The sequence below is a fragment of the Cricetulus griseus genome, assembly GCF_003668045.3.
Source record: "Cricetulus griseus strain 17A/GY chromosome 1 unlocalized genomic scaffold, alternate assembly CriGri-PICRH-1.0 chr1_1, whole genome shotgun sequence".
Classification (NCBI taxonomy): Eukaryota; Metazoa; Chordata; class Mammalia; order Rodentia; family Cricetidae; genus Cricetulus; species Cricetulus griseus.
In genome coordinates, this window is record NW_023276807.1 from 190,676,108 (window position 1) to 190,688,270 (window position 12,163).

At 40.8% G+C, this 12,163-nt stretch overlaps 1 protein-coding gene across 1 annotated transcript in view; it reads left to right on the top strand.

Moving 5' to 3' along the window:
- Cacna2d3 (calcium voltage-gated channel auxiliary subunit alpha2delta 3) overlaps positions 1-12,163 on the top strand; it is an 804,511-nt gene that overhangs the window by 657,744 nt on the left and 134,604 nt on the right. The window contains exon 27 of the mRNA XM_027389601.2: positions 2,652-2,732. Within this exon, the coding sequence (XP_027245402.1) occupies positions 2,652-2,732 (81 nt within the window). The remainder of the gene's footprint in view (positions 1-2,651; positions 2,733-12,163) is intronic.

Here is a 12,163-nt window from a genome sequence, read left to right on the forward strand (position 1 = left end):
CTCTGTCTCTGTCTGTCTCTCTCTCTCTCTCTCTCTCTCTCTCTCTCTCTCTCTCTCTCACACACACACACACACACACACACACACACTCTTAGCAAAGATCTTGTTTTCCCTGGATGACTTGGTACTCACAATGTAACCCAGAATAACTCAAACTTAATGGCAATCACTTCTCCTGCCTCAGCCTCCCAAAGGCTAGGTTTACAGGTGTATACCAATACACCCAGCAGGACCAAGGCTTTATATACCTATATATTCTTCACTCACTTACTGGGGCCTGTAGTGGCCAGTTCTATGAGATTCATAGAACTAAGAATGTTTATAGTTTTAAATTGTAAAAAAAATTAAAGTTATCCACCCCTCATATACACTGAAATCCAACTTTTGACTTACTTTAACCAGTGTTAGATGGTAGAAACAATGGGTGCTTTAGTTGCTCCTGGATTTTTGCCATCTCAGGCTTTACAACTTTGAGTACCCTGTCTGTAGAAGGCTCTATATGGAGCATTCTAGAAGATCTCATTGGACTTCTCTGGAAAACTTTCTCAGTTGTCACACTTTACATTATATTATGTCAACCTCTTGCCAACATTCCTAGATCAAAAGTTCTGCAGTGCTTGGTGTCACCTATCTCTATAAAGCTTGGTGCTTTCTCTTTCCTGTGAATGTCAATGTTTGCAGACAGAATGCCTCCGGTATTTACAGAAGACATGATGGCAGAGGTGTGATGTAGATGGGCACAATGGGAAGCACCAATGAGAGGTTACTCTCCTTGTTCTGCAACAAAATACCCAATAAAAGCACTTGAAGGAATGGCAGGCTCATTTGGACTTGCGATTGAGATGAATTCCATCATGACAGGGAAAGCAAAGCAATTGGAGACAAAGGCCAGATGGACAAATTACATCCATAGCCAGGAATCAACAATAAATAGGAAGTGGGGCCAGACCATTAATTGCAACCCTGTTCCACCAAGTGACCTATGTCCTCCAGCCAAGTTTCACCTCTTCAAGGTTCCAAACTTCTCAAACAATACCCTCACATGGGGACCTCATGACAAGCATAAGCCAGATGGGGGAATATCATATATAACAGTCCTTCATTAATGGAGAGAATAAAATAAAGGTGGAATATCATTGATGAGATTTTCATAAGGGGTAGGGTTTGCAGTAGCAAAGCTAGTAGGCTCTTTTTTAGTGTGGGGATTTTGAACATGCTCTGTTCCTATGTGCCTCTGAGCTTGGATACTTGAACATGTGCAGTTTCTCATATGTGCTTTCCAGGGTCTAGAGCTCTTTATTCATGCTTCTCTGCACAGAATTTTCTTTCTGGGCATGTCAACCAGGACATGGTGAACTCTTCAGTTCTACCCAAAACCTGTGAAAAATAGCATTTGAATCTCATTTTACCTTCCTTTCTCTTAGTCCTACAAGGAAGAAAACAATTCTTAGCTTGCTGACCTTCTGAGTCTGCTAGGAATCATCAAGCCAATGACATGGGGACTTGCACCGTGGCAGACTCTAGTGTCCCTAAACTGCTTTGCATGTATGCTCACATGGGTATAGGAACTCTTTTGCCAAGTTACTTTGTCATTCTCTATGTTTTCTAGAGTAATTATGTTTTAATGGGGGGGAACAATTCTGATTAATTAAGACTGTCTTTAAATTGGTTTGGGAAACTGGGTTTACTGAATATTTAATCTGATTGTATAATGAAAGAAATTAACTTCGTTTGTGGTAAAATTATGAATAATGTACAATATTAGAAGATTTCCCAGCTACTTTTCACTGGGATTTTCTTTTAGATTCAAGGAAAATCTTTATAACCACCAAGTGCCTGCCACTATAGTGAAGTTCCTAGGGTTGAATATTCAGGGATAATCTGGCTATTTGGACCTGGTCTAAGAGAAAATTCTTAATTGCTTTGGTCATAAGTTTATTCCAGTTTTGGTTTGCCTCACCTGGTTCTCAATTCAATGGATTTCATTCAACTCATATTCATTGATTTCCTTACTCTGAGGCAGACGCCAGATGAACTGGGCATTCACCATTCCTGTTCATAATTCCTAGTTGGTGGATACTGAAACTGCTTTTACTAATAGGAAGCCAATACCTTGCACTCAATTTTTATCACATTAATAGAGACTGAATAAAGCATTTATTCAAGTTATCTCCCTGTTTAGAGTGTTTTTGTCTAGAAAAATCTTTTTAAATTTTGATGTTTATAGACCAGTTAAAGTTTATATAGCAAATCAGAGTTATAATAGTCAACTTACTACAGCTTCAGGATTCAATTTCATGTAGCCTTATTTACAGCAGCAACATAAATCAGACCACAAACATGGCTAAACACTTCAGTGACTACCCAGGGGTTACAAAACCTGTGGTCTTCATGGTAGCCAATGTTTTCAATATGAAGAACTGGATTCTCCCCAGAGCAGGTGGCTACACTCATGTTGCTTCTAGAATCAATGGCAGAATGTCCACATCCTAGAGCATCCTGGACTCTGGGAACAGAGTCCCAGCATACTTTGCATATGAATGTTCACAGGCCGCTATGGTTGTTTACTATCTGTGGACTTCAGAACTCTTCTTCTTCTTCTTCTTCTTCTTTTTTTTTTTTTTTAACTACGGTGAGTTTTCTTTCTATAGGAACAGTCAACAAAAGCAATGTGGTGACAGCAAGTACCTCCATCCAGCTCCTGGATGAACGGAAATCTCCTGTGGTGGCAGGTAAACAATGATTTTGGTTGACAAGTGTGATATGCTCAGGGCTTCTATTTTGTCTAGCACACTCACACTCCAAAAGATAGGTTTCAAAAAGAGAAAAACTGAAACATTTCTTCTTCAGATATCCTTCATCTCTCCTTCGCACTAAGGTTCTAGCTCAGTGTTTCTCAACCTGGGGGTTGTGACCCTTTTGGGGACTGAACAGCCCTATCACAGGGGTCGCCTAAGACCATCCTATATATCAATATTTATATCACACTTGATAACAGTAACAAAACTACAGTTATTAAGTCACAATGAAGTAATTTTATGATTGGGGAGTTACCACAATATGAGGAACTGTAATTAAAGGCTTGCTACATTAAGAAGTTTAAGAACCATTGTTCTAAAGACTCATGGGGTTGCATACAAAAGCAGAAATCCTTCCCAGGGTTTTCATTGAATCTAAGCCCAGGGGAAATAGTTGGAAAATATAGTGAGAATTCCCTGACAGGTAAATGCTTGAGAAATACTGTTAGGATGGTGATGGGCATACAAGGAAATTATAGGTTTGTTTTCATGTATTAACACACACAAGATGAAATGTGGCATTCTCAGAGACCAGGATACATGTGCAAATGCTGGATTTGCAAGCAGAGGAAAGCTAAAACATTTGACAAGTAAGTCTTGGGTTGTCAAGGAAGCCTTTTCTCCAGGTCTTTCCACTGCTCTCATCTCATAGGCGTTCCAGTAATCACCTATGGCTGGCTGGAAGCACTGGTTAGTGACGTTTGTACTGAAGGGCTGGAATCTGCCATAGCGCTCCTATAAAGGCTTAAGAGCATGCCTGGCACATAGTCCATTCCTACTACATTATTTCTGCATCCATCGGTTGATGGATGGGCAATATGTGCCAAGCACTCTCCTGATCTGGACTGTGTTTACCAAAGGGAGTCATTTGTTTTCAGACGGCCTCCCTCACACAGTTGTACTTCAGAGTGACTTTGAACATCGCGCCTGTGTCTCTGCATGCTGGGATAATTTGTGGAAAGGGGGCCAAAAGGAGCAGAGGAGCAGAGCTGACTGAAATGCTTGCTCTTTGGCTGGGAACCACTGCTTTCCCCTCCACTTTCTTTCTGACAAGGCCTGTGCATCATAATTATATTACCAGGGGCTGAACAATCTGGGGATAGCCACTCTGGTTATCCTTGGGTTATTGGATATGACAAGGAAGACGGTCTTATGTATTTGACCTGCAGCTTATCTTGAACTAGGCAGACCGATAATTAATCAGCCAGCAGATATGGGCTCTGAGGATTCATAGCTGCTGTCTTCAAATACTGTCACTTAATGCCTCATGTTCCTTGAGGAAAGCAGGAGACAGGGTCATTTAGCTCAGCAAGATTTATTTTTGCTTAAAGGAGATCAGACTTGCTTACCTCTGGGCTGTTCCAGCCAGCTAATTTTGGAGGCACGTTATCTGGGGGGTGGGGGAGGCATCAGAGACAGCAGCTGTCTAAGACTTGGTCAGGCCAAAGTTGCCTATCTGGTTCAAAAGATCTCTTTAAAACCCTTCCCATGGGCCTTTTATTCAGTAATCATAAAGGACATTCCAGGTCTTTTCTGAGGTCACCTATCCCAGGAGCTACCTCTGCCCAAGTTTAGAAGGTATGTTCAAATGTGTGCATACACCTACTATTTTATAAATAAATATGACCTTGGCTGGAAGCTGTGCATCTAACCTAACAGGGAGCACATACTTTGCAAATAGTTTGCTGGTCTATTATTGAGTTACATAGCTGGCCAGAGACCATTGGCAGGTCACAGTTTGGCTCACCTTGTGGGGATAGGAAAGGCATCTCCAAATTGTTGTTTCTAAGTGTGTATCAACCAGTCTTCATGTTCAGCAGATAACTGCAGAGCAAAGCGAAGAAACAAGGTCATCCGGGGAACTGTATTTAGTTTGGACATTCGAAAGTTGGTAACCACTGACCTTCATTTCCCAACTGTGTTTGGGAGACATGAAATAAAACAGTCTCACTTGGTTTTGATCTTGAAGACGGCTGTGGATGCAGCCCCATGATGGCAGTGACCTCAGAGGGACCTTTCTGTCTCCCAAAGCAGAACAGCAACTTCGGCACACCCCCTGCTTCCGTGGACTTTGTCTCAACTCTCATGTCAGTCACTGGGTGATGAGGCCCTGTAACATTCCACTCTGTATTTTCCTCACATTAGTCAGATGCTGTTTACTGCTGTGAAATTAAGGGGGCTTTTTAGTTGGAGAGTCTTGTTTTGGCAGATGAAGATGAACTTGTGAGCAGGCATGCTCCCCCCACCCCCATTTGCAGGCCTCCGGCAGCAGATGGGACCCAGCCGACCATCAGGAATTTGGGGTCCCAATGAAATCCTTGTGTGCATTTGAAATGTATCTGGAAGAAAAGGTGAACAACTTTGCAAATAGTTCCTAAAGACCTCCTTGAAAGGCTATGCCTTGCACAGCCTGACCTGTTAGGTTCATGTTCATTAGCTGTGTGTGCTAGTTTGGGGGTAGAAAAAGGGTTTCCCCTTGCTTTTTCTTGTTTTCTTTTTTAAACAAAAACATTTAGATACTCATCTGTCAATGACACCTTTGAAGAAAGGCCAGTTGGAGTGGGCAAGATTCCATTTGTGCATCAGCCTCAGTGTATAAGTAGGCTCCATCCATCTTCTGGGCCTCTGACAGTGCTTCCCAGCCTTCTCTTGAGGACTCTGCCAACTTTCCAGCTGCCAGCACTGTGCCTCGTTTACTTAATTGCTTTCCCAGGGCAATAGGAGACATGACAGGACCTACCCAGTCTCTCTAGAGCTTTGGAAACTCCTGTGTGTGTCAAGATGCTAATCCATTTTACTGTTATGATTAGAAATACAAACCTTGGAATGTAAGGTCAGCTTGAATTTACCACTCATCTTGTACCTTGCCCAGGTCATGGTCATGGGTCAGTAGGGGTCTAAACCAGAGTTGAGATTATTAGTTCCCTACCTTATTCTCATTTTGGGGGATAACATAAGAGAACAAAGAAGAAAATACCTGGATATGAAGAAATATAAAAATATCAGGATGTGTAGGAGTAATGCATTTTCACCTTCAGTTTTATTCATTTACTCATTCATTCATTCATTCATTCATTCATTCAGTACATAGGACAGGACTCCAGCTTTTGCCAGGCACTTGACCTATCAATAGCTGGTTCTGTAATGACATCTCTTCCCTCCTCACCAAGTGCATAAAAGAGCAGCAATTTTAATTTTGATAGCAGTATCTAGGGTAAGCGAGATGGCTCAGCAGGTAAGAGCACACCACCCAGCCTTATGAACTGAGTTTAATCCCTGGAACACACACATCACATACACACACACACACACACACACACACACACACACACACACACACACACCACAGTAATAATAAATAAAAAATTTAAAAGCCATGTCTGTTTAGATCTAGTGAATTAAAGAGTTGTGTCATTGTCTGGAAGGTTCTAGAGACCAAGGATTGCATATTTTTTTCCCTTTTCACCCTAAACCATAGCCAGCTGAGAATTTAAACAGAATTTTGTTCATGGTGGACAGACATCAGTAAAATATTCTAAATAAATTGAGATCACAGAAACCTGCTTTGCCCTAACTTATTTATTTGACAACTCAGAATCCATAAACTATCTAGACCATGGTGGTAATTCTCCTCTAGGCCCTCAGTAGGGGAGGTCAGCCTTTGTCTACAGCACTGTGTCTGCCATGCAGGGGTAGAAATGATCTAACAGGAAAAAGCATGCATGGTGTGTGCGTGTGCGTGTGTGTGTGTGTGTGTGTATGTGTGTAGTAGTAGTAGTAGTAGTAGAGTAGAGGGGGACTTGAGACAGCAGATGGTAAGGGGTAGCCTTACTGGGGGGACTTGTCCTTGAATTGTTGTCCCGACTTCCTACTCACTTGCTAGACTCTGACAAATGCAAGACATCTAACCTCAGTTTTTGTTCAGATTTCTGGAATAAATTTTTTTTGCATGTGTTTGCTGGGCTAGAGTGTGCACAGGGGCATGTGTGTGTGTTGGGCTGGGACGTGTGCCCAAGGGCATGTATGCATGCTTGTGGAGGCCTAGGGCGATGTAAAATTCTGTCTTAGTCAGGGTTTTTATTGATGTGAAGAAACACCATGACCATGGCAACTCTTATAAATGAAAACATTTCATTGTTGTGGCTTATAGTCCAAGGTTTATTTAGTTCATTATCATCATGGTGGTACATGGTGACATGCAGGCAGACATGGTGATAGAGGAGATGAGAGTCCTACATCATCTTGATCCTGTAGGCAACAGGAAGTGAACTGTGTCACTTGGTTTAACTTGAGCATAGGAGACATTTAAGCCCACCCCCACAGTTACACACTTCCTTTAGCAAGGTCATACCTATTCCAACAAAGCCACACCTTCTAATAGTGCTACTCCCTGTGAGCTTATGCGAGCCAATTACATTCAGACTACCACAGATACCTTCTTTGGTCACTCCCTAATGTATGCATCGAGGTAGGCTCCTTTGTTGAGCCTAGACTCTGTGTTTTGTCTTGTTAGCTAATCATCTTATTTCAGAGTTTCCCTGTATCTACTACCCCTGCACAACATCTATGGAGATTCTGAAGATCAAACTCTAGTGCTCACCCTTGCAGGGCCATCAGCTTGCCTGATGGTCAATGTCTCCAGTTCAGACTTCTGAATTTTCAAAATAATTAATTCAGAATTATTAGCAGTTCCTCTGAAATGTATATTTTAACACATCACAATCTAAATTGCTCCCAGTTGTGTACCATTTGATCTCTTAAATATTTGTGAACTCCACATAAGCAAGAACTCTCCCAGTTACTTTTTAGAGCTGATGTGTGGTACATGTGTGGGTGATGCTGTTGGAGTAAGTTATTCAAGGAGTATGGGCTTCATTGTCACTTGCTCTACAAGAATACAAAATCTTCTCACTAGATAAGAGAGCCATTGTACACAACTAAAACTCAGAGATTCTTATTGGCAAAATTTGAGTCTATACCATAACACCATCATAAATGATGTGAGTATTTTAAAGACAGAAAAATCATTTGCTGTTCCATCCTGATGACATCTATAAACCTAAAGTTATGTCTTCACTGGAGTCCTAGTTTCTGATATGAATATTAGATTAGCAGCTAAAGTAATAATAATAAAAACCTAGACTTTAAGGCACTGGTTTATTACAACTTTTTTAAACAATAATTTTATAGAGATATGGCATCCCAAATTCACTACCTTTAAGCTGTAAAATTCAGTGATTTTAGGAGATTGGAAGGAGGTTCTGACCCTCCAGCTTACTCCTTAGCAAGGGACCTGGCTTACATTAGAGCCACTCACAAGGAAAATTTGAAAATGTGGGTTATGTGGTCTCATTTGCATAATTCAAGGCAGTGTAATGAAGGGGAAGATTTCATTTTAAACAGCTAATTAGGAAAGTGATTGATTAGCATCATTAACCATTAGCTATTGTCAGGTAACTGCTATTTAAACTAAGTGTAGTGTGTAATATAGGCCCTCATTAAAGTTGTGTGAATAATGTTTCCAAAACCTTACAAGCAAACATCCAACTTGACCTCATTGCTATAGTGGAATCTCACAGTGAGTTAACTAGCATCTCAGGAATTCAGGGTCAAGCCTGTCACTTGTAAACCTCTGGTTTTTGAAATCCCAGCAAAGGAAGTGTTTTTTATCATTTAAAAAATGCATATTTGGAGTAGGGGGCTAGCTCAGTCAGTAACATGTGAGGAAATGAGTTTGATCTCTAGAACTCATAAAAAATCCAGATGTAGTTAGCATGAGCAAGTAATCTCAGCTTCTGGGAAAACAGGGACAGGAGGAGCCCCAGGGCTCCCTGGCCTGCCATGCCATCCTGATAGCTAGGTTCAGACCACTGGGAGACCTTGTCCAAAAAGCACAAGGTGGATGGTGCCTGAGGAATGATATCCGAATTTGACCTCTGGCCCCCACAGAGGCTATGCACATACATCTGCTATCTACTGTCCAAACACACATACAGGTGTGTGTGTGCGTGTATGGATATGTGCACACGTGTGCACACACACACATGAGGAGAGAGAGAGAGAGAGAGAGAGAGAATACCACTGGTTAGCACAAGTTACCCACTGACCCAGAGCACAGAATGATCTGGCTCAAAATGCCAGTAGTGATGAGATAGAAACTGGGTTAAAATGAGCACCATCACTAAACCTCTCAATAGGCCTACATTTCATTCTTGGTGGTGTGTAGTGCTGAAGATGCACTTGTGAGCAAGTCCTACTGAAGGCAATATGGAGTTGTGGAGTAAACAGGGAGAATACTAGTTGACCTAGCAATGAGCTCAGAGGCTGAAGGCACATCTGTCCAGGGTAGAATCCTTCTACTCAGTGGCTCTTCTACCTTCTAAGAATACTGCTGCCAAGGAGGGGGATCTTTCCTTGGTGCTAGAGATAGAAAACCACTAAGTTATTACAGGGATGGGAAGGAGGCAAGTAAAGGTAGGATGGAAGGAAGGGAAGAAGAAAGGAAAGAAGGAAAATATTGTTTAGAAAATAGAACCAGATTGTTGGTCAATGGCAAAGAGAAGAAAGCCACTCATGTTCACAAACACGAGTGTATGGGGATGTGGTGAGGGTGACGCCTGTTAGATTTGACATGGCCAGGTAGAGACATGAGTGGAAGCCTTAATGATATGTACCCAGCGTGTAAATCTCTGGGAAGAGCTTTTAGGAGAAACGACTCCCTTCTCCAAGGATCTGAATGAATCCAGGAGGAGGAGATTCCTTATGCATATATTATACACATCTCTGGTTGGTACTCAGAGACCTGAATGATGCAGTTTGGGGGCAATTACCAGATTCTTATGGGAGGGCTTGCAGGCAGATCAGTAGCCCAGGAGGAGATGGAAATCCACATATTGTCTTTTTTCTGAATTATCAGCTAAAAGGTGGAGCTTTTTGTGTTGGGTGTTTTTAAAACAGATATATGGGTTCAATACAGGGATAAAAGGAGTCTGTGTAGTAGAACTGAGAACAGAAAATTTCATGGACATGGATTTGAGAGTAGTTGGCAAGTGTGCTGTGTTTACCAGCTGCAACAGAATTTCAGAGTTAGAACTGCCCATCGGAACAGCTACTCTGCAAGGTACTGAAGCTGTAAGGAGAGTATGGTTCAAGGTTACCTCTCTACAAGTAAAAATCGCCCACCCAAGTCCTGAGGATCCAGAACCTCTGTGTCAACTCTCTAGGATACTGCTCCCAGGAACTACAGACACTTAAAAAACATCACCAGACATGAAAAATGCATCATCCACTCAAAATTCAACAGCAGAGCACCCATGGGGACAGGATCTCATGGCTTACAGACTGTGAGTTAGCAACCTCAGTCTCTTCTCTCTGAATTACAGGAGATTTGAATATTAAAGTTAGCATCAACTAAATATTTAGAAGTTAGCACCAGGCTGGCACCTCTCTCACACCAATAGGGGCCTTTCTTCTCATGTGTAAATTGTTTACATGTAATTCAAGGTCTGGGGTGCTTTGGCTCGATTTCTTAAAACTGGAGCTGTCCCTTTTACCCCCAACCTCTTACAGGTATTGATCTCTATGAATTCTTACCTGGGAGCATCTTATTATGGTATAGTTATATTTATTGTTATTATCTTTAAAAATGTTATGGAAATGAATATTAATCTGTGTGTGTGTATGCACACCATGTACATACTCTGGACTCATAGAGGCCAAAAAGGGAATCCTTTGGAACTGTAGTCACAGACAATTGGGAGGCATCTTGTTGGTATTGGGAACCAGATTAGGGTCTTAGGGTCCTCTGCCCCAGCAGAAAGTGCTCTTAACTGCTGAGCCATCTTTCTCTTCATTTGGTGTCTTAACATTTCAGAGTAAAATACTGAAACATGTGTTTTCATTACAAATGCCTTAGACCAGAGAGGTTAGAAAATGGCAGCACATAGGACCAATTCTAGTTGCTACCTGGTTTTATTTACTTTTTATTTTTCTTATATTTTTATTGTGACATCATTCCTGTGTGGTAATATACTCTTTTCAAGCATATAACTCACTGGCTGTTTCATATACTTGACAGAATTGAATATCTACCCCCACAATCTAACTTTAGAACCCAGTAACCTGGGAAAACCCAGCATACATGCCCTCTTCTTTCTTGGTACTTCTCCTTATTCCTAGGACCACTATGCTGCTTTATCAATGGATTTACATATTTTGGGGGCATTTCAGATCAATGGAATGATACATGAGCCTTTGTGGCTGCCTTTATTCATTTAATATAATGTTCCAAGACCGTAGTGTATCATGAATCAGTACTTCATCTTCTCTATTGCTAAATAATATTCTTTTATGTGAACACATTGTATTTATCCATTCCTAAATTGTAGATATTTGGATTTGGATTGTTCCCACCCCTTACCTATTAGTAATATTGTTTTGGGCATGAATATATTGGTTATAGTGTGGACATGTTTTTATTCCTCTTGAGCAGGTGCCTAGAAGTGGAATTGTGTCATATTTGGTATTTTTCAGAACTGAAAACCTGTTTGGAATGTGGTTGCTCTAATTTAGAATCCTACCAAAAATGCATAAGGATTCCAGTTTCTCCACATCCTTGCCAACATTCACAGTTATCTGTCTTTTTAATTTTAACTGCATTGATAAATATGAATGAATTTGCATTTCCCTACTGACCAATGCTGAGCATCCTGTCTGGTCATGAGCTTTTTTTGTCATTTGTGCATCTTTTCTAGAGAGATGTCTATTTAAAGCCTTTGTTTGTATTTAAATGATAATGACTTGCCTTTTTGCTATGTTGCATGAGCTCTTTACATTATCTAGAAATAGTGCCTTGTGGCATATCTCCCGCCTATTTTTGTAAATAAATTTGTGTTGGCATGAAGCCTTATCTCTTTCATCTGAAGACACTTTCTTACCAAAACGGAAAAGCTGGGTAGTTGGATAGAAATTATATGGATCGCAACACAAAATGTTGACTGCCTTGCCGTTTCCTAAATAAATAAATAAATAAATAAATAAACAAACAAATAAAAGCTCATTAATGTCACAGAGTCCATTTAAAACAAAGCCAAACAAAAGTCACCTCTTAACTCACCTCTTTCATCATGTCCTTATAAAAATGAGGTGATATTGGAATCAGAGGTTACATAAATGAATGTGGACATAAGAGTTTCAGGCACCAGAATTTGTCAGTCAGTTGTACCTGGTTGTATGTGGTTATACAGAAATCCTGAGCAAAAGCCTCAGTTTTCCTAAACGTACATATTCTCATTGTCAGTCCCAGCCACAATTTACTTAATCTTTACTCTGACTCATAAACCTTGGGAAAGTACACTCAGTATGTT